At 37.8% G+C, this 22353-nt stretch overlaps 3 protein-coding genes across 4 annotated transcripts in view; 2 read left to right on the top strand and 1 right to left on the bottom strand.

Moving 5' to 3' along the window:
* Window positions 1-3871, top strand: part of igf1ra (insulin-like growth factor 1a receptor) — an 88430-nt gene extending 84559 nt beyond the window's left edge. The window contains exons 20-21 of the mRNA XM_046865138.1: window positions 1071-1205; window positions 3306-3871. Coding sequence (XP_046721094.1) covers window positions 1071-1205; window positions 3306-3732 — 562 coding nt within the window. The 3' untranslated portion in view covers window positions 3733-3871. The remainder of the gene's footprint in view (window positions 1-1070; window positions 1206-3305) is intronic.
* Window positions 3872-6655: 2784 nt separating this feature from the next.
* On the bottom strand, window positions 6656-14198 carry pgpep1l (pyroglutamyl-peptidase I like). Of its 2 annotated transcripts, XM_046865140.1 has the most exons (6): window positions 13336-14198; window positions 13216-13255; window positions 13038-13090; window positions 11871-11987; window positions 11136-11362; window positions 6656-9438 (listed from the first exon to the last, which is right to left on the bottom strand). In XM_046865140.1, exons 1-6 carry the CDS (start codon window positions 13402-13404, stop codon window positions 9213-9215), a joined length of 732 nt encoding a protein of 243 aa, XP_046721096.1. In that variant the 5' UTR covers window positions 13405-14198; the 3' UTR covers window positions 6656-9212. The 2 variants fall into 2 exon arrangements, with proteins under 2 accessions (XP_046721096.1, XP_046721097.1); XM_046865141.1 differs by lacking the exons at window positions 13038-13090; window positions 13216-13255; window positions 13336-14198 and adding an exon at window positions 12387-12604.
* Window positions 14199-14345: 147 nt separating this feature from the next.
* On the top strand, window positions 14346-21756 carry synm (synemin, intermediate filament protein). Its single transcript, XM_046865139.1, has 4 exons — window positions 14346-15291; window positions 16494-16618; window positions 17988-18049; window positions 18171-21756. The coding sequence occupies exons 1-4, from the start codon at window positions 14494-14496 to the stop codon at window positions 20411-20413; spliced, it is 3228 nt and encodes a 1075-aa protein (XP_046721095.1). The 5' UTR covers window positions 14346-14493; the 3' UTR covers window positions 20414-21756.
* Window positions 21757-22353: the final 597 nt, after the last annotated feature.

The raw sequence follows: 22353 nt of genomic DNA, 5'->3' as shown, positions 1-22353 counted from the left end.
AGGGGAAGAGGAAATATACCTCAAGGGTCTTCTCTGTTCTGGCACCGAAGTGGTGAAATGGACTTCCCCTAGATATCCGAGCAAGTGACGGGTGAAGACCTTCCTCTACCTAAACACTTAAACTAGCACTTTCCAAATTTGCTTTGTTTAAAAAAAAACTCAACGGAGGCTGATTTATCATAAGTTTGTAATCTAGCGTACCAGTGCAGATTTATTCATTGATGGAGACTCAAAGCACTTTGTTACGTCGCTCTGGACAAGGACGTCAGCTGAATGCCACAAATGTAAATGTAAACCTGTCACAGGGTCATCAATTTTTGATGCACATGGGGAGTGAAGGATTGGCTGTCTGGTCTGATACAACAGTAGAGTTACTGCAACACAAATTGCAGAAAGATTTAATGCTGGCAGTGATAGAAAGGAGTCAGAACCCTCAATTGATCACAGCTTGCTTATATTGGGCTATAGTAGCCAAGAATGCTCTGTTAGAAAATCTTGGGTTCTAGCATTTATGTGAATGTTACTTTGACACATATTACTTACCTAAACCTTGATGCAGACAAAGAAGTCCCCTATATAACAAAGGAATTCCCTGTTAGGAGTGAATGAGGATGGGTAACCCTTTTGAGTCTGGTTCCTCTCAAGGTTTCTTCCTCATAACATCTAAGGGAGTTTTTCCTTGCCACAGTCGCAATGGCTGTTCATCAGGGATAAATACACATCGTTCACCTTAACTTTTAAATTTTGTAAAGCTGCTTTGAGACGATGTCGATTGTGAAAAGCGCTATAGAAATTACCTTGACTTGACTGGACCTCTTTTAGCAGAATAATGCTTCCTGCTCAGTTTTTAATGTTATGCCTGATCGGTGTATTCTCTGCCTCAAACTCTAATGACCTTGTTTTCATTCTGTTAAAGTGGATCAGGTTATGCAAGTAAGGAACAGATTGCTGCATGATTTAGCAGTCCTGCTGAAGGGACTGAGTGCATGCGTGTGTCCGAATGTTGCATCTAGTTGTTCTTTGTTCATTATTTTTTACTCTCTCTTTCTCTCTCCCTCTGCAATCTATAGGTCATTTGGGGTGGTGTTGTGGGAGATTGCCACCCTTGCTGAACAGCCCTACCAGGGCATGTCCAATGAGCAGGTACTGCGCTTCGTCATGGAGGGAGGCCTACTGGACAAACCAGATAATTGTCCAGATATGCTGTAAGTCTTTTTCATGGTTATTAAATATTTACTGTATCGCAACAAAACAATTAACAGCTGCTAAACTATCTTAGCTATCGAAAACAAATACGATCAGTGGCAAACAATTTTGTTTAGTGATGAGTTTTTGTATTTAAATCTGTACATATCGAAAGTGTATAGACACTTTTACCAACAGATTATTGAATAGTAATTAATCAACAGATTAGGATCAGTTTGAGATTGATCAGCCCACTGATTTTACATCATAAAAGACTTAATTTAAAGCACAAGATGTTATTTTTCATTACTTTGTAATGTAGCACAGGTTCAGCAAAAAATCATCAGATAAATCAGATTTATACCATTGTACAGAACAAATGTATACTAGTGTGTTGTATTTGGTTTATATAATTCACTACTCATTACTATCCAAAAAATTAAAGTCAGTTTTTCTTACACTATTGGCCATCTAGGAAGTTAAGGAGGAAACACAACAGAATCTTAAACCATAAAGTCAGCTCTGGTACATACTCCAGGCTCTGCTCATGTTCTGTTTAAGGATCTAGTCAATAGAATGCAGCTGTTACGTCAGTAAGTGTGTATGGAAGGGATTCACGTCACATCTTAAAAGGAGTTTACAGTGTTGGGAAGATCCCAATGCCAAGTAAGATGAAGCCCATAGAAGGGATGCCATCCCTCATGGGTAAGAATGCCAGCTATTTCACCAGCCAGATTAGGATGACCTGCGCACTCCAGAAGGGCTTAACATATCCACTTAATTAGCACCACTTACTGGGAAGATCTACCCCTCTGTGTATGCCAGTGTGCATTTCTCCTTTTGTAGGCTGATGTCAGCAACCCAGCATGTGGTCTTTCTCCTCATTCGCATACTTCTCACTTTCTTTTCTCCTTGTTCTCTATAATACTGGCTTCACTTTACAGAGCATGGCTTCTGTTTTGGTTTCCATGGCAGCTCATCCAAAAAGAGGCCTGTTTCTATTAGAATGTGTGCAAAAAAGTAGTGAGCATGCATTTAACACTACATGAAAGCGCTATATTGCCAGATACAGCCTGAGTGGCCTTCTAATGTGTGTTCTTACCAAAATGCCTCTGAACATACTCCGAGCTCACTGTTCCACTGTGTTCAAATGCATGTTTTGTTTGTTTGTTTGTTTGTTTGTTTGTTTTTCCAATTTTGCCATGTTAGGCAATGATCTATGAAAAATGGGTGTTTTTGCATATTTGCATATTTCTGAATATTTCAAAAGTGAATTTACTTGTCCACAAATTTTGGGGGATTTGACACCAACCCAATAATTCCTGTAGAGAAATTCGAGACTAGACTAGAAAGTGCAAGCCTGGCTCCAGTAACTACTGTCATCAATCAGCTATGCCCAGTTTAAACCAATGGTATAATTACCTTTTTCAGGAGCCCTCAATGGAGATCTTAAAAAAGCAGCCCCCATTATGGTGCGCTGCTTGACTTGAGGCGCGTGCCCTGATATGTCTCAGTGAGGCTGAAGAGGCCTGTTACTCCACAGCTGAGCCATAGGCATTTATTTCAGTGGTCTGGACAGATATTCTTAGCATGTTTGTGTAATATGTGAGTGCTCCTGCACCACATCAAGCTGTAATGACCCTGTTTTTTTTACAAGGCTGTCAGCTTATCATGATTGGCTGAATGGACTTAGCAGTTTGGAGGGTGTGTGGGTCATAACAGCACATGTAGCCTTTACTCTGTGTATGTCCTTAAAATGTTTTGAAGGAACTGTACTTAGTTTCATGGAGGTCTGGTCAACACTGCCACCTGTTGATCAAGCAGCAGTCATTTAACTCTAAATACAGTGGCCCATTTTTCTATAATAGTTAATGATGATTGAACATTAAAAAAAACTTTGCGGGTATGGGTATGTTTCCTTTATTTTACTTCTTACTTAAAATCATTAAAAGGATGTCTTTTTCCTTCAATATTGTTTAGATTTCTGATATCAGAGATTAAACAAATGTGAGATGTTTAGGCAATAAGGTAATACAAGCATAATTATCAACAAGGTAGTGAGTGTTATCACATGCCAGCATTCCGTATTCATGTGTGTGTTTCCTGTGAATGTTTAACAGATTCGAGCTGATGCGCATGTGCTGGCAATACAACCCCAAGATGCGGCCCTCCTTCTTGGAGATCATCAGCAGCATCAAGGAGGAGCTGGAGCCGTCCTTCAGCGAAGTCAGCTTTTTCTACAGCGATGAGAACAAGCCACCTGACACTGAGGGGCTCGACGTAGATGTGGAGAACATGGAGAACATCCCGCTGGACCCGGCCTCCACCCTGACTCCTCCCTCCTCTCAGGGGCTTACAGAGACTGCTACATTGCCTTCTGCCCCCATGGCCTGCACCTCGGTTCCAACACCCTCCACCTCGCCCTCTTCCTCTACGGCATCCCCAGCCTTGGACTCACACTTCGACACCACACAGCCGTACGCACACATGAACGGCGGCCGCAAAAACGAGCGAGCGCTTCCGCTTCCACAGTCGTCGGCCTGCTGAATCCCCCCATGTGCACACGGTATCTCCTCACCCATGTTTGTGGTCACATGTACTTGTGTTTTTTTCTCAGTCAAAGAGACAAACTCAAGGAGCAAAGGTGGAGTCAATACACAGATAGACAATGTCCTACTGTAAATCAGTACATTGCTTACTTATTTTTATGATGGTTATTATTTTATGGGGTTTTTTTTATCATCCCAGTGGAAGATTTATGTGTGGGACACAGAAAGGCTGCATAATGCTCTGGCAATATTTAAAATGACTAGCATAACCATCACACTGGGGAGCTGCAGCAAAAACGTCTTTTGTATCATATTTTGTTGCTTTTTAATTTCCTAGAGGAAGTTTAAAGACATATAAGCATATTCTCGGCCAGAGAATTGTATTTAAAAAGAAATTTTGCGTATCAGCTGACAAGCCCAACTTCTGAGCACTTTTTAAAGGGCTTGTTTGTGCGCGTGTGTGTGTATGTGGGTGTGTGTGTGTGTGTGTGTGTGTGTGTGTGCGCGCGCGTAAGCCTAGAGGTGTATGTGGGTTTGGCAGTGTGGAAAATCACATATTCCTCTCTGCCATGCTGCATATCTCTCCCTCACCTGCTCTCTTTTTTTCATTATAGTTCTCTTTTAAGGTAGAGTAGTGAGCATCTCTGCTAGGGATTGCTTGTTCTTATGTCAGAACTGTTGGCCTGGTTGGCCACGTTGCCCTTGCTCTAAATTTTTAAGTAAAATAAATAAAATAAAATAAAAAGAGAGAGATGGGGCTTTTTGAAACTGCCAAATTTTTTTGCCAAATCTGTACTTCTTTTTCATATTTATTATTCAGTATGTTTATGTTCCCTTCTTACTTCCTCAATTTTGGTTGGACAAGAAAAGTATTTCCTTCAAATATCTATAGCTCTTACACTGACCTCATGCTTTTTTAGTTCTTAGTAAAACAGTAGGTTCTGCGCTCCCTCCTGGCATAACTCTGATTGTCCAACTGTGACATGAACGTATCCACTCCAACATACACAAGATGCTCAGCCGCGATGTGTTGTTTCTAATAGCATAAAAAAAACCCAGTCTGACAGCAAACAATAACAAAGTACATGCTCCAAGTGCTGAGCCAGATAAGAGGCGTACAAGATCGTCCCTCATATGAAGCAAACATTTCATTTTGCTAAATGGATCACCAGTTCTGACACTCGTTTGCCAAGACTTTAAGGCATTGTACACAGCAGGTATTTTGTTGAACTAGTCATTTGTCTCTATACAACTCCACCAATCCTACGAAGGTCTTACAGTTGTATGTTAGACCACCAGATCATTTACACACATCATTGGGTTTGTCACTTTTGATAACTTTTTTACGGCTCTGATGTTTTTTGTCTGTACAGAAAGAAGCTGCTATTTTATCCTTTTTTTTTTTCTTCAAGGATGTTATATATATAAATATATAAATATATATATAAAGAAATCCTTCAGGTTTAATATTTTATGATCTCCACTACAGTCCATTTTCTTATGCTTTATACTCTTCTAGCAAAAATTTAAGAAAAACAAAAAAGAACAAAAAAAGGAAGAAAAAAAAGTATATTTAATAAACAGTTTTCCCCTTCCACTGAGAGATTGTCAAGATTGCCACATACAATCCATTGCCTTCTGTTTTTAATGTATTATTATTATTATTATTATTATTATTATTATTATTATTATTATTATTATTATTACTATTATTTTTACTGTGTTTGTGTAAATGTAAAAAAAATGCCCTTGGTCTGTGTGAGTAGTTTTGGCACCCTTGTACCAGTTGTCTAGCACTGCACCAAGTCCTGCCCCTAGGTGCAACTGAATCTCAGGTCAGAGTTAAGATTTTGCTCTTTCCACATATCCTTGTCCCTTGTTTTGCATCTAATCTGTTGCTTTGTCTTTTGTATAATGGCGCTCTCCTCTCTCTCTCTCTCTCTCTCTCTCTCTCTCTCTCTCTCTCTCTCGCTGCTCTGCCTCCCATATGTACAGTAGGGTTTTTTTTTCTGCTTCCCCCAGTACCTCATTCTTAAGTCACGACTTTTTTTGTTGTGTTTTTTATATATATATATATATATATATATATATATATATATATATATATATATATATATATATATATATATATATATATATTTCACTTTTACCCCATCTATATAATTGCTTAGCATCGGACAGGGCTACTTGGGTTGTCTTAGGTTGCCTTACAGACCCAAACTGATCGCCTGCACTCTACAACATGCTGCTGTAGGCTTTCATTTTACAACACAGTATAGTCTCTCTCCCCCACGCACACACACACAAAACAAGCGCACGCTTCTCCTATGAAACATCTGGAAACCAAATACAGACAGGCTTGGTCTGAACTCCAGCACAGTGGTCTTGTCATTTCAATGAAAGAGTTTCGTTTTTGGTTTTGAAATCTTTTTTTTTTCCTATTTTGAAGGATTTCTCTTTGTATTTTGAGAAGTGTCACCCATGTATGATTTGTCCCTTTATAAAAGGCTGTTTTCCTTTTCTGTAGGGTTATTTATTCTTCTTTCTAAGTTTAAATCACTGTAAATGGCCCAATGTATATGAGTTTTTATTTGTATTTTCCATGATGTCATGACTGGGGGACTTTTTTTTTTCCATTTCCTTCAAGCATTTATCTACCTCACTCTTGTTTTTTTCTTTTTTTCTCCTTTTTTATTATTATATATGTATGTGCATAAAAAAAAAAAAAAAGAAACAAATCTCACTATTTTCTCATATGTCTGTAGGAGACAAACCTCAGTCTCTAGACGAAAAACCTCATCAGCATCACAAACCACATGCTCTCAGAGGACAGGAGAGAGGAGGGCTGTACAGCTTAATGCAAGCCTATGAGAACCACCCCAAATTGCATCCCACATAAATGCCCAAGCTCTTTCATTATCATTCCTGCGAAAAAAAAAAAAAAAAAACACAATATACTATAAAGAAATGTAGGAATCAAACTAATAATTACAATTCTAGGCTTGGGGAGAAAAATCTAAATTGATGCTCTAAATTGCATCTAAATTGCATCAATATAGAAAGGAAAACTATATTTTCCTTTCTTTATTCCCTGCTGCACATGTTATTGCATGTGAGTATAGGTAGCTCATGTGTTTATAAAAGAAGTATAAATAGGACAAGGCATAAAATATTTGGGACAGAGCTACATAGCTTTAGCCGTCCTCTCTCCAGTCAACAACGTGATTTCCGCAACCAGGCATCCTCAGATCATGCAGCTGGCTTCGAGGGTTTGGTGTTCATGGTTTTATTCATATACTGCTGTGATTGATTTCTTGCCTAAACACAAACTGTTGAATTTTTAAATCGAGTTCAATTAAGTTCCTAAGCTGGCAAAACCACTATTTAGCTTTGATTTTTGTATTTATTTGGGCGACCTGTTATTTCATGATCCAGGCATGAAACAGTCACAATTTGTGGTTCTTGTGCTAAAAAAATCCCACCTCGTTCTTTTTACCTGTCCAAGCTTTAGCAGAGACAGAGAGCAAGTATATTAGTATTGTTGTTTCATCCCTACACTAGGTCCAACGTCCTACAACCGACATACTGATATCATTTTTTGTCTTTATTCCTCATTAAAAACAAACTGCTTTGGCTCTTTCAGACTGGCTTTAATGGCACTGATTAGACCTGCCTCACTTTTAGCTGTAAAGGTTCCACTGCATCATTCCTCCATTTTAAACACTTTAATCTCATCGACCAGACAAATATTTATACAGCCTTGAGCCAATTTCCATTAAATGATTTGTTTTGCATTATTTGAGCATATAGTGATGAACACACACTATAAGAGATTGTATAATATGCATTACACTCTGCTTGTTGGAAGCACAATCTTCAAAAACGTAAAATAAGCACCATAGATTGTGCTTTTGGTAAATTGGTATGGAAATATCTGGCCCTTTGGACACTCGAATGTTTCTGCATCCTGTGCTGGTTTAGTTTAAAGCTTTCTTTTGTATGTGCAAGACATTTCACATTGTTGTCTATTCCATCTTATTTTCTAGAGATAAAGAAAGACAGAAGGGACTTGGTTAACGTGTCTGTCTTTTCTAATGCTGCTCCAAATATGCTGCTCTTCTGTTTTAAAGCCTCTCCATTTCAACCGGAGCTTTGGACAGGTGCTCAATCTTGGCAGAATGGTTTTCCAAAAAACGTGTTCGCTGAACTAAGCAAGGCGTTAGACCATCAAAGTACACAAAGCACACATAAAACGTTTACGCTCCATAATATCTCTCCAACCCTGAACGTTCTGCTTCGTAGCACTTAATGTTCTTTCTATCTCTTGTTTGTAAGAAGAATTTCAGGGCTAAAAGTGTGGCCAGTGATGGGGAGACCTGGTTGAGGGATCAGATTGCTGGAAAAATATGGTATGGGGAAAAAAAGAGAGACATAATCCAAATCACCGTTCTTTGAAAGGCCTTTTATTTGTGTTGCATATGTATATGGATGGGAGTGTATCACATGTAGATGTAGTGGTGTAGATTTTGATGTTTTTATATTGAGAAAAAAAATTACTATAGATCAGTGATATTTATTTGTTTGATTTTTTTTCTGTAATGAAATGGACAAAAGGGTTGGCTTGTTCCAAAGTGAATGTCAGTTTTTGTTGAATGCTGCCAAGGTCCCTAGTTAACTGTAGATTACAAATCTACTTCAGAAACACAGACACAAATAGGACAGTGATGTCCAGTAGATTACGGGTAGTCATGAGAGAGATTTAACATGACTAGATTTTTTTTTTAAACAAACGTTTACAGTAGATATAGCGCTTCTTGCAGTGACCGTTTTTTGCAAACCTGAAGATCGATTGACTGAAAGAGTTTGGCTTGTTTCAATTATTTTTTTTTCTTCCAAGTTTCATTCATTTTTGTTGTATTTCCTCAGAATACAAAACCTCAGGTTTAGAGAAGATGCATAGATGCATTTGAAATTGCAATAATGAGCTTGAGGTTTTATATACATCGTTTTCCAGGCACTGTTATTTTGCTTGGCATTCCGGACTTAAAAAAAAAAAAAAAGAAAAAAAAAAAGAAAATGTAAAGGGGCCTTGTTCTACTGTACTGAGATACTTTCAATCAATACTGCTTTGAATATTTTTTCTTTTTTTTATTTTGCAAAGAACTCTTATCTCTGTGTCAGTGAACTGATTGGTAGAAATGGATTTGGTGAAACAGCTCAGCTGGTACTTGTCTTCTCGTAAATTATGTATCCGAACCCTCCTCGCTTTATTTTTTATTTTCTCCTCACTTCTAGTTCAGATGTTATACTTTTTACATGACATTGGCTTAATGTGTATCTGAAGAATTTTCATGTATTTTCTTTTTTTTTTCTTAAATTTTGAATTAAAAAAGTGAATGGGACAAAAATGCCAGTGTTGAGTTTTATTTCATTTGTCTTTAACACAAGTTTTTATTTTTAACGATTAATCTATTTAGACTATTTAAGCACTTTTTTGATTTGTTGTTCGCTGCATCTGCATTCTGATGCTGCAGGCCAGAGCATTTGTGTGTCAAGATGGCATAACATGACCTGGATTATGGCCTGAAGCTGAGGCAAGAGTGTATCTGGATTTGCCAGACCAACACAGGCAGGCACGTGGATGAATGCTGCTCTTCCCTGCCCATAATGGAGAGAGAGGTAGTATACAAAATCACACAGATACCTGCAGACAGGAGAAACACACATTTGCACTTAACAGTGTCACAGATTTTAGAATTCGTATGAAAAATTACAAACCCGATTTAAAAAAAAAATTGGGACACTGTACAAATTGTGAATAAAAAAGGAATGCAATGATTTACAAATCTCATAAACTTATATTTTATTCATAATGTTGAAAGTGAGACAAATGTCATGCCAAATATTGGCACATTTTGGATTTTATGAGAGCTACACATTCCAAAAAAGTTGGGACAGGTAGCAATAGGAGGCCGGAAAAGTTAAATGTACATATAAGGAACAGCTGGAGGACCAATTTGCAACTTATTCTGTCAATTGGCAACATAATTGGGTATAAAAAGAGCCTTTTAGAGTGGCAGTGTCTCCACCAATCCCCAAATGCTGTGGCGAAAAATAGTGGAGCAATATCAGAACGGAGTTTCTCAGAGAAAAATTGCAAAGAGTTTAAAGTTATCATCATCTACAGTGCACAATATCATCCAAAGATTCAGAGAATCTGGAACAATCTCTGTGCCTAAGAGTCAAGGCCGAAAACCATACTGAGTGCCTGTGATCTTGGGGCCCTTAGACGGCACTGCTTCACATACAGGAATGCTACTGTAATGTAAATCACAACATGGGCTCAGGAATACTTCCAGAAAACATTGTCGGTGAACACAATCCACCGTGCCATTCGGCGTTGCCAGCCAGAACTCTATAAGTCAAAAAAGAAACCATATCTAAACATGATCCAGAAGTGCAGGCGTTTTCTCTGGGCCAAGGCTCATTTAAAATGGACTGTGGCAAAGTGGAAAACTGTTCTGTGGTCATACAAATCAAAATTTGAAGTTATTTTTGGAAAACTGGAATGCCATGTCATCCGGACTAAAGAGGATAAGGACAACCCAAGTTGTTATCAGCGCTCAGTTCAGAAGCCTGCATCTCTGATGGTATGGGGTTGCATGAGTGCGGGTGGCATGGGCAGCTTACACATCTGGGTAGGCACCATCAATGCTGAAAAGTATATCCAAGTTCTAGAACAACAAATGCTCCCATCCAGATGTCGTCTCTTTCAGGGAAGACCTTGAATTTTCCAACATGACAATGCCAGATCACATACTGCATCAATTACAACATCATGGCTGCGTAGAAGAAGGATCCGGGTACTGAAATGTCCAGCCTGCAGTCCAGATCTTTCACCCATAGAAAACATTTGGCACATCATAAAGAGGAAGATGCGACAAAGAAGACCTAAGACAGTTGAGCAACTAGAAGCCTGTATTAGACAAGAATGGGACAACATTCCAATTCCTAAATTTGAGCAACTTGTCTCCTCAGTCCCCAGACGTTTGCAGACTGTTATAAAAAGAAGAGGGGATGCCACACAGTGGTAAACATGGCCTTGTTCCAACTTTTTTGAGATGTGTTGATGCCATGAAATTTAAAATCATCTTATTTTTCCCTTAAAATTATACATTTTCTCAGTTTAAACATTTGATATGTCATCTATGTTGTATTCTGAATAAAATATTGAAATTTGAAACTTCCACATCATTGCATTCTGTTTTTATTAACAATTTGTATTGTCCCAACTTTTTTGGAATCGGGTTTGTATATGAATACATACAGCATATTTTGAATACATTACATTACATTAGTACAATATGTAAAAAAAAAAACCATAATATAAAATCCACAAACCTTCCAGCATCCCTAGAGTAAATCACATCCAGTCCAAGCACTTTCAAACTCTTGGCAATTGTCTTCATGTCTATAATTGAGTCTAAATGTTCTGGTCCTCCTTTGATACAGCAGTTATCTTCTGGACAGATGCCACACGAATCTTTGTCCTTATAGCCACTGTTCTTGCCTGTCTGTTCCAGAATAATGCATTTGGCTCCTGAGGCTATGCCCACATGGATAGCAATCTGATCACCAAACACCCAGTGTGGTCAGGAACAGATCTTTACATGTATTTTTAAACAAATATTTTGATGCACTGCAAAAATGATATTAATTGAACAAATATACACTCATATGTATGTATATCTTACATAAATATGTGAATATTCAACCTATTTTATAGTCTACTAACTGGGAGTGAAGCTAGAGCACAAGGCACAATAAACACACACATATATTTACTTATGCAATTTAGCATAGTTCAATTCACCTACCAGCAAGTTTTTTCTGAGTTGCTAAAAAAAATGGAACCTAATGGAAATTCACATGAACCCAAGAAGAACTGCGACTGTGGAGCTTCGCAATTCAATAAGTCATTGTGGAGGGATTCGAATGAGCAGGATTGACTCACTCACATTGTAAATGCAGGAAATATAGTATTGCAGTTTATTTCCCAAAACAGCCAGGGGGTGAGACGTCTGGGGCAAAATACAACATGCCATAAATAAGTAAGAAATGTCCTTGTTTCCTTACCTTTGGTTTCAGATTGTGCCATATCTCAGCAATAGCTTGGTGAGCTTTTGAGTAACACACAGGAATCTCTACAATGTGAATCTCAGTGTTGGCTCCAAGGACCTTTTTCTTTAAACCCTATGAAAACAGGGTTTTTATAGGTTCATTAATCACTAGGTACATTTGAATGAAACCATTTAATTTGCTATTAAATAGACTGATTGTTCAATTGTGCATTTTGTTTTTATTTATTTAGTAAAAAATCTGCCTAAAATGGAGTAATAGAGAATTGTATGTGTGAAAAACTAAGTGAACCTTATTATTCAGTAGCTTGTAGACGTTTAGCAGCAACAACTTGAAGTAATGTTATTTATGACAGTCTGTCACAATATTGTGTTACAATATTGTGGAATATTGTAATTTTTAGCATACTCTTATTTACAGTGTTGCTTCACTTCTTTGAGTTTTGTGGGTATTTGTTTATGCACAGCTCTATTAAGTTCCTGCCACAGCATTTTAGTCGGGTTGGGGTCTAACCTGTGCCATTGCAGCACCTTAATTCTTTTCTTTTTTTAACCATTCTCTTGTAGATTTGCTGGTGTCTTGGGATCAATGTCCTTTTGGTCTTAAATTGCCTTATAACCCTTCCTAGATTGATGTGCAGCAACAAACCTTTATAGAGGTGATCACACTTGCTATAACTTAATTAAGGATATTTAATTAGAAGCACCTGTCTGCTACTTAGCCTGTTCAATTCAATAGAAGCAGCACAGCTGTGCATAGGTTTCCTATGCATGTTTTTACATTTTGGCTTTATTTTCATATGTGATATGTAATATGTCATGTGTTGTTTTTGTATATCAGAGGTTGTATTTACCTAATTTTAAGACCTGCTAAGGACCAAATTATTTATTTTTTTGTCCTGATACATAAAACCATAGAATTCAAGGAAGGTGTACTTTTATTTTCACATACAGTAACTATGTATATATTGCAATTTAATTAAAATATTTACACAATACATCTAGAAGAATATTTAAATTCTGAACTTGCAACGTTTAAGGTACATATAAACAGTAATCTCGAAGCCTGCATTCGGATTCAATTCATTTAGATGAATAAGAATGTTTGCATATAAACATATCTAATGTTTTGAACCCTAATATAAACATAAAATCCCTTGACAACCTTAACTGCTTCCCAACTTGGATTCACCAGGTATTGCCGGAATGGACCAAACCCTATGGGAATAAAATGCATTTAATTCATATTAAAATGATGGGCACAACACAAAACAAGAGGCCAAAGCTTAAAAAATCTATAAAATATAAATCCATAAAATATCTAGATATGCCTTTTCACACACCTGTAACCACAATCAGCTTTGGCTTACAAGAGTCCATGTCCTTTGTGAAGTTTTAGAAATAAATACAAAGCTTTATTATTATTTATGTTTACTGAGACGGTCCCATTTTTTCTAACTTACCTTACTTGTACTTTCGGTTGGACTTATGTTTGTGTGAATCAATGTAACTATGCGATTCCTCAGGGTCATGCTGAGTGATTCATCAGTTCTTTTCTGAAAGTGTCATTTGATTCCCCCTCTCCAGCCCTAAAAACCCAGTGCTGCAGCACACCACTGCTGTACTTAAATAAATGTTTGAATAAGCTACTTATACATTACTCCATTAAAAGTAAAGGTAATCCTTTTGCAACTCTACTTAAGAGTACACTTTGAGAGATCTTAAGTAGGGTTGTCAATATCATTTTATGCAATGTATAGTCTCTTTAAAGTAGCAGGGAACGGTATGTTTTCCAAAACAAATTTAGTCGATTTAAAAGTTAACGACAAAAGAAAAGACATTACGCATTAAATTGTAGTGAAGTTTCCAAAACCAGGAAAAGATTCATAATATTTGTTCTTGCTAATTTGAAGACCAGTGGATTGTTGTTAAGGCCTGCATTTCCCAAAGTGTTGTGTGGCACGGACCAGTTTCAAACAGTTTTCTACTGGGCCTGGGTTTGGCCCTTAGGGGGTTGTCAATACAAGGGAAATAAAATAAAAACGAAAAAGGTTTATTCCTTCTGTGTGGCCCAGTACTAAATGATATATACGATTCTCTGCTCGGTGGTTGGGGACTCTTGGTTTAGGCCATTTTTATATTTTAACATTTTTAAGCCATTTTTTTTTACCAGAAATAAAGCGCTAGTGGTTTAGGACCCAGTGAAATTTTGATCATATCCTGTACATAAATCACTTCTCATAGAGGCGAATCAAATGAATCGATACTACAGCTCGATCACTCGAACGTGTCATTTAACGAGTCAAATCTATTAAACGAGTCGTACGACCCAGCATGTCGGAGAGGGAATGGTTGCATAACTGAGGTCAGCTCAGTCTTGCACTGTCCATCTTTGTCCACATGGGAGAGCCAGATCCCATCACAGCGCTCCTGAAGTGTTCTCCTCGCATTTGTCTCAGAGGAGTGACCCATTGGCGCGCGCCTCCCTCCTGCACCTGAAGAGTCACAGCAGCAGCAGCAGCACAACGCGTCCTGCACACTTTCCGATGATACCAAAGCCGTAGTTTCCTTCATACCTTTTTTTTAATAGCAACACGCCGATTTTCAGACTTTAAAATAAAATGTTTCGGTTCAAGCGATCGTTCGAGGGAGAAAAGCTTCAACTGCAGGAACTGAACCAGAGGCTCGGGCACTACCTGTCCAGAGCGAAACTGCTGGAGCAAGAAAACGCGCGTCTTGTGGCAGAAATAAACACGATCAGGCATCACAGGTGTACAGAATGGGAGAACACACGCATGGCCGAGCTAAGGGAGATGAGAAGGCTGGTAGAACAACTGTCTTTGGAAACATGCAGGGCGGAGATGGAGCGGGAGAAGCTGCGCAAAGAACTTCAGCTGATCCAGGCCATGCGCTCCGACGAGTCCGCACTTAGCACAAGTCTGGATGGCGAGCTGAAAGGTTGTGAAAAGCAGCTTTGTCAAGCTCTTCACAACAACGGCGTGTTGGAGGAGCGCCTGCTTCAGCTGCAGAACGAATGCGCTCTTTTGCACGATGTTCACAGGAACGAGGTGGCGCGCCTCAGGAACCAGGTTCACACCCGCGTCTTACCTGCGGTCACCAGAACTTATCACGGGCCGCCAGCGTTCACTACGGAAGAAGTCCAGGATTATGCGCTTAGCCTGTCTGAGAGCTGGATGGAGACCTTTGAGATGTATCGCCAGCAGGTTGAAGAGATGGAAGAATCCATAAAAGCGGACCAGGCGAGGCTCGAAGATATGAGGAGAGAGAAGATGGGGTACGCTTCAGAGCTGAAGCAACTGCGGGCGGAAATGGAGAAGCACAGCCAGATGCAGATGCAGCTGGAGGAGCATCTCATGGACATGCAGGAAAAGTTTAGAAAAGATATCAGCCAGTATCAGGTGTGTGAACTAAATTATTATTATTATTATTATTATTATTATTATTATTATTATTATTAGCAATAATAGCAGCAGCAGTAGTGGTCTTTCAAGGCCCACGCCCACTTAGTGGAGAGCCGGAGACCCGGCCACGCCCTTGAAAAAGCACTGCATAAGAAAATAAGCTAAAGACATATAAAACTCTATAAAATAATAAAGGAAATTATAATATGCTGTGTAGTAAACTTTGATCTCCCAAATGCATGGTAAAACATCATGCTGATCTGTAGGTACATAAATGAGCCATGTACAAGACACAAATGTTTTGTCTTAAGACTGCTCTCATGGAAGCTTTCAGAGTAGATGATTATGCGTCTATATTTAAACAATATGAGTCATGCTTTTGCTCCACTTGAGCCACCCAATGTGTGATACTCGATAAAAAGCAGTAAAACATTTATTAGATGGAGACTCATCACATGTCTAAACATTTTAGCTGATAGATTTGTTTAAATCAAAGATCAAGTAGAACCAATATCAACTGAAATATCATAAGAACCCCTTTAAGAACTTTGTTGTTCTGAATTGTATATGCATTGATTGTTTACATTTATGGCACAGAGTCCAAATGACTCCAAATGTCAACCATTCAAATTTTTACTCAACAGTGTTAGAAAAAAGGGTTCTTCAGTGGTTTTTCATTTGATAAATAAAGGGTTGTAGCTTTCTCAAGGGGCGCTACTTGAACGTACTGACGATCATTTGAAGTGTCCCCTAGAGGGACAACTGAAAAATCTTAAGTGTGTGATTGCCCCTGGAAGTTAAGTATAGTCATGTGGATCCAGACTGCTTTGACAACCAACAGAACAGGAGAGGATTTAAAGGTTACTATGGCATCCTGTGGGGTTTGATGTGCTCGAGTAATCATTTAGTGACCTACTTTAGGCATGTGGCTATGAGCCAGTTACCAGGGATCAGGCTTTAAATCGAGAAATGTAATGAAGTAAGGGGTTGTAAGAGATCCTCAACAGGTGCATCATCACAAAAAAATACATGAAATATGGTATCTTTTAATATTGTTTTGATAGTCCATGATCATCCATCCAAAGGATACTGATAATATATTCCTATAAACATCACACCAAAATGTTCACAAATAACATTTACATCAATGTAGCATAAAAACCAGACTCGAATAATAAATAAACATTACTATTTTACAGATTATCATTGAAGAACTGGAAGAAGAGCACATGCTTCTGGGTAACACCATTTCAGAAAAGCTGAAGGATCATCATGACCTCCTACAGGTCAAAATGGGACTTGGCATGGAAGTAGCTGCATACAGGTGGAACTTTTGTGATTGGCATGCATAATAATATACAACTAGGTGTCAAATATTATCCAGAGTTCTGTTGTGATTATTGAAATTAATTCAAACCAAACTGTAAACAGAACTTGTTTAATAACGTGGCTCCTGCTTGATTGGAATGACAACCCGATCCACACTAACCCTTTGCATATTAACTTTTACAGGTCTGCTGTATGGAATTCTTCCAGGTTTTCTGTAGATTTGTACAATAACTGGTTTCGATTCCAGAGAACCGAAAGCTTTTTTGTACCTTAATTTCTTTAACTAACATTCCAGAAGCACAAAGTATAAAATATTTAGATTAAAATGTGGATGTATTTATAAAGGTACGGGTCCACTACGGTAGTAAAATGTTAGTCAAATTCAATAGACATTTTCATTTTGTGTATTTTCTTTTTCTTTATTTTGAAACTATGTTAGAAAATATGTACACTGATATAAACAAACATAATGAAACGCTTTGTGTTTAAGTACATACTATATATATATATATATATATATATATATATATATATATATATATATAATATAATTTCTAGGTTAGTAATGTAACTAGGATGGGTTTCAAACAGACACTCGCCTCCCAGTCATGTACACAAAGGACTTGTGCACCACCAGACCTTTTATAGAAGATTTTATTGAGTTGCTAATAACACACTCCTACTTTGCTGGCGTTTGCCATTTTAAAAAGCTTTTGATCATTTTCTTGATTGTTTTTTGCCATCGTTTTGCTTCGCCTTAAAATATCTTGGAATATTTACCTTGGAATACTTATAATATCTTTCTTGGCAATGTAGAAGAGAATGCAAACAAATCTTTCTGTGTGTCTGTCACAGCTTCACATTCTAAGCCATAAGGGAAACAGAGCACAGTGTGGTTGTTATTTTTAGTTTAGCCATTGAACAGTTCCCTGGAGAACGTCCACAGGGACTATACTGAGCTGTATTTCCACAAAGTTTTGCTCTAGGAGTGTTAAGGTAGGTTTAAAAAGAAGGACAAAAAATATGCCATGGTAAAGAGCAATCTGTAATTGGCAAGTATATTTTGTATCTGTGGGAGAAGGTCTGTGTATGTACCTTGTCTTCCTTTCAGTTTAAGGTTTTGTTTGGTGATGACAGAGCACGGGGCTCAGCATACTAAGGACAGGTGAATTAAATAACCCCATTGGTTTGATTGATTTTTTTTTTTTCGCTAAACATTGATTTTTTTTTTAAGAATATTTTATTGATCCTATAGGAAAATAATTTGGTTGCAGGGGGATAAATAAAAGTATTCTGATTCTGCTTAGCTATTAGCTAGTTTAGCTATTTTTCTTGAAAATTAGTTTTTTTTGTTGCTTTTTCAGGGCACTGCTTGAAGGTGAAGGTAAACATCCTCAGATGAGGTCTTCAAGAGAAAGAATAATAGGTACAGAGGATTCATCTTTCCTTCTCTGATTTACTGTTTGTATTGTGCAAAATAAGCGTTGCTAAAAACTACAATAACACATAAGACTTTTGAATTCCAACACTTGCCTTTTCTTTGGCAGATATCCAAATGCCAGCCCATTCTCACATGCCAAGAACCTCTACCTTGACAACTAGTCGTCCAGACGTGAAACGGAATTTATTCGGGTATGATTTCCGGAATAAAGAACCCATTTCCAGCATGAGAACCTCCACCGTATCCAGGCAGTTTGATTCCCACAAAACGTCCAGGATTTTGCCTATCGCTATTTCAAACCATGGACAACAGACTCCTGCTGCTAGAAGAGACATGATTTCTTTCACCAAAGCTAAACAGGCTTTAGGCACGCCAAGCACAAGCAAACCAGATGTCTCTGCCACTAAGACTACTAGCGAAAAAGTGAAGGAAGAACAGAAGGTAATTATCAAAGATATGACTAAAAGCCCACCAATAAGTTCACCTGATATTTTCCAGACAGAAATCCAAAGCAAATCATTCCCCACTGCACCATCAACAGTTGAAATAAAAACAGTCAAAGTTGTGTCACCACCTATGATGAGCCTGAACATTAATGCAAAAAGCCCCCAGGAAGTTGTTGATAAGAAATATAAACAAGAAGATGAGAGCACAAAAGATCATACCAAGGCAACAGTGCAACCTGATGCAGTACCATTTATCCAGCAAATGGAATCCAATCAAGAAAGTGAAAGAGATTTGAAAGATTCTGGAAATGTGGGACCAAAGGTATTTGCAGGTGAGGAAAAAGTTTTGGACTCAGTGTCCATGAAAGAAATTATTGAAAAGGTCATAAAGCCTGCTGGCTTTGACACAAAGATCAGTTCATCTCCTGACTCAAAGATCACATACCATGTAGAGAAAATAGAGCAAGAGGATGGGAACACTAAAACTCAGATTGTACTGCAATCAAAAGTCGAAGAGGACCTGGATGTGTCAGACAGCTCAGTTCTTGGGGAACTCCTTAGTGAGGGGGTACATAAAGTCTCACTGGAGGACATTAAGGGGACTCCAACAGGAAGCATGATAGAGAACCTTCTGCACCTTGGCCTTGATAGTGAAAGCTTAGAAAACAAGTCAGTTAAAGTGGAGATAATGGAGGCACCACTAGAATCTCATAGTCATGAAGGGGAAGCTGAAATTAAAGAGACTGTAGAGGTTAAGTCAAAACCTTACTTTCAACCTTCATCAATGTTCTTTCACATCGATGAACCAGAGAATGAACCTCAGCCAGCTGAACACCATGAAAACACTGACGAGCCTGGGGAAACCTCAGGGTATGACAAGAGTGGATTTGTGCAAGTGCAGGACGTGTCCAAAGATGAGAGTTACCCATACTATTCTCAGGGCCAAGAAACACAAGAATACTATGTTTCCACCCCTGATGACAACATGTCTGAATCAGAGGAAGGTGGCGGATTTATGTCTTATGGACATTATGGAGTGGTGGAAGACCTTTCAGATGAGAGATACTTCCAGGAAGAAGGTCTGCCTGCAAACAGGAGGTATTCTGAAGAAGGGGAACATGGCAGTGAGTCACCTGAATATGTCAAAAGAGACAAAGCTGGAATCTCAGAGTGTATTTTTGAAGAGGAAGTGCATGTTTCACCCAGAATGCAAGAGTCCATGCTGGAGATCCTGCAAGAAGAGTCATTAGACCCTAGAGAACAGCTAAAGGAAGCACTGGAGCAGCTAGAAGGCACTGTGTCTGGAACACTAAAAGAAGAACTTGTTTCTTTCACCAGATCTGGTCAAAGTCCTGAGAACATGTCTGTTAACATCCAGAAGGTGCAACAGTCCCCAGATAGTGGAACAACGACCTTTGTGGCAGAGCTTAATATTTCCCAGAGTCTGGAAGAGTCTGGACTGCTGCAAAATGAGGAAGATGACCTGCCACAGGAACAGATAATGGCAGCACTGCGGTCCTCCAGCTCCGACTTCCACCAGGTGCAGAGTGCTGGAACTGGTGCTGAGTACACCATCAGACTCTCCACCGAAGAGGTCCAAAAAGGGGAAATGCCATGGATGACCAACCTTGAAGGAACTGAAGCCATGCAATTAAGTAGTGAAATTAGCAAGACAGAAAAAGTCATTAGGCTGGGGCCTAATGAGAGATCCTTTACGTTCCAAATGGACATGAACAACAGTGGATCTGCAACGGGTGTAGAAGGGAGGGATTCTCAAGAAAAAAAGGGTAATGGAGCCAATGGGCAGGAATTTCTACAGACCCATAAGAACGAACCTGCATTGTCAGTCTACCAGGAGAAAAAAATAGCTACTGTTTATCTTGAAAAACCCCAAGAGGACTAACTGAGGTCAATAAAACCATCTATAGCTGAGATCCAAATAAAATCACCTGTTATATAAGGTATGGTGAAAAGTTCATTACTGTCATTGTTTTTACAGTGCATGTAGAATGTAGCACATATCAAGGACAAGGTTTGGTTTTAAGACACTTTTGGTTTTGTGCCATTTTTTTGCTGTGTAAGCCTCAAAAAATTAGTCATGTTTATTATATTCTTAGCCTGGAATGACATAATACATTTTTAAAATAAAGTTTTCTGATTTGCATAAAAGAGCAATCAATATCATTGGATTGCAAGAACACTATGTTGTAACACCACACAATATTTTATACCAAACTTCAAATCAGATACTGTAGCACACTGTGCTAATCCTGTATTCAACCACGGCTTCGTATATTTCCTTATTCTACTTTCATTTACTCCGTTTTTATATTTTACCTTTAACATATATCATTTTAAATGTATTGTGTATTCTATGGCAAATGCACTACCATCTTTTACTTTGATAATATTGTTTTGATGATTGATGATTTTACATATTTTTTAATTGGTATTCTTTACACTTACTAAGGTCCACAGCTTTATCTAGTCAAATATATTTTGTAAACAAATGTATGATGCCAAGAATATGTAAAAACTCCTAAATTAATATAGAGCAGCGGTGACTGTTCTTTTTGTCTGTGCTTATTATGGTTTGATATATACAAGTAAATGATTACTAAAATTGGGTATAGAATTTGGTGCATTAAAACATTATTTTATTTTCAGTATTGATTATTGATTATAGACTAATAACAGACTTGATTGCATTTAAAATTTGGCTTTGTGACAGGTAGAGATTTCAGACTACCCTTCCTGCCATTCTTAGTTCTGGTAATCCTTAAATGGTATTAGCATGGCATTCACTAATCAGCTTTCTTGCTCTCCCAAACTAAGGTAGGACATTTTCATTGAGAGCAAGAGAGAGAGAGAGAGAGAAAGAGAGACAGATAGAGACAGAGGGAGACAGAGAGAGGAAAATGTGTAAAAGCAGGTTTCTTTAAAAAAGCAACAGTGTCAGAGTAGCGATCCCTGAGGAAGTGTGTAACAGCATGTTTGCATAACAAGTGTATTTTGGGAACCTTACTCTTGCTTCACATAGTGGTAATGGAGAAAGTGAGAGGAAAGAAGAGAGTGAGTAAAGCCAGGGTACAAGTAATCCTCTTTAGAGTTCTCTATAAACATAACTCCTGAAGAGTTGTGTATTTGTGGGTATTTAGTACAAGTGTTGAATGTTGAAATTTGCAACAATTAATAACAATACTGTATAATAGTCATTTAATAATAAAGAGACTGTTCTCTGTTTCAGACTAGTGCTGTAATTTTTTGTCACCTTGTTTGTCACTGGTGACAGTGTTATAGCTGATACTAATGATGTAATTATAGACATACTGTATATACTGGTAAACCAAAGCCTTGCTTAGCAGTGGATATTTAATGACATTATTATTTGTTATTATTAGTAATAAATATTTCCAAAATAATTACATGCTTGCAAATAATGTGATACCTAAGCCAACACTTAGGTAATTATTGACCTATGTGTTGCAATAATAATAATAATAATAATAATAATAATAATAATAATAATAATAATAATGTTTGACAATATTGTTAAACATTAATAATAATAATAATAATGTTTGACAATATTGTTAAGTGAGGCTTTGTCTCTTGTGTGCTTTTTAAAAAAAAATTTGATGTCAATTAGAAACGTTCTTTTTATGCAAAACATACACTTTAGTATGTTGTTTTATCTCTATATCACAAAATAGGTGTTTTTGTGGACACCTAACACATTCTCTTCCAACACCACTTCCACACTGACTGGGTATTAATTTATGCTTCTACAAAAAAATGAACATAAATCCTTCAGTGTGCTTGGAGTCAGTTTTCTTTAAAAGT

Source organism: Silurus meridionalis, chromosome 13 (genome assembly GCF_014805685.1).
Source record: "Silurus meridionalis isolate SWU-2019-XX chromosome 13, ASM1480568v1, whole genome shotgun sequence".
In the NCBI taxonomy this organism is placed as follows: Eukaryota; Metazoa; Chordata; class Actinopteri; order Siluriformes; family Siluridae; genus Silurus; species Silurus meridionalis.
The sequence above is the reverse complement of the archived record's forward strand: the minus strand, read 5'-3'. Positions and strand labels throughout refer to the sequence as shown.

What these genes read in the sequence shown, in the direction of transcription:
- pgpep1l (XM_046865140.1), bottom strand. Translation starts at nt 13,404, where the DNA reads ATGACCCTGAGGAATCGCATAGTTACATTGATTCACACAAACATAAGT. An exon ending in CAAGTTGGGAAGCAGTTAAG is followed by an intron (nt 11,988 to 13,037) that starts GTTGTCAAGGGA and finishes CTGTTTTCATAG; the next exon opens with GGTTTAAAGAAAAAGGTCCT. An exon ending in TACTCTAGGGATGCTGGAAG is followed by an intron (nt 9,439 to 11,135) that starts GTTTGTGGATTT and finishes TCCTGTCTGCAG; the next exon opens with GTATCTGTGTGATTTTGTAT.
- synm (XM_046865139.1), top strand. Translation starts at nt 14,494, where the DNA reads ATGTTTCGGTTCAAGCGATCGTTCGAGGGAGAAAAGCTTCAACTGCAG. An exon ending in AAGATATCAGCCAGTATCAG is followed by an intron (nt 15,292 to 16,493) that starts GTGTGTGAACTA and finishes ACTATTTTACAG; the next exon opens with ATTATCATTGAAGAACTGGA. An exon ending in TTCAAGAGAAAGAATAATAG is followed by an intron (nt 18,050 to 18,170) that starts GTACAGAGGATT and finishes TTTCTTTGGCAG; the next exon opens with ATATCCAAATGCCAGCCCAT.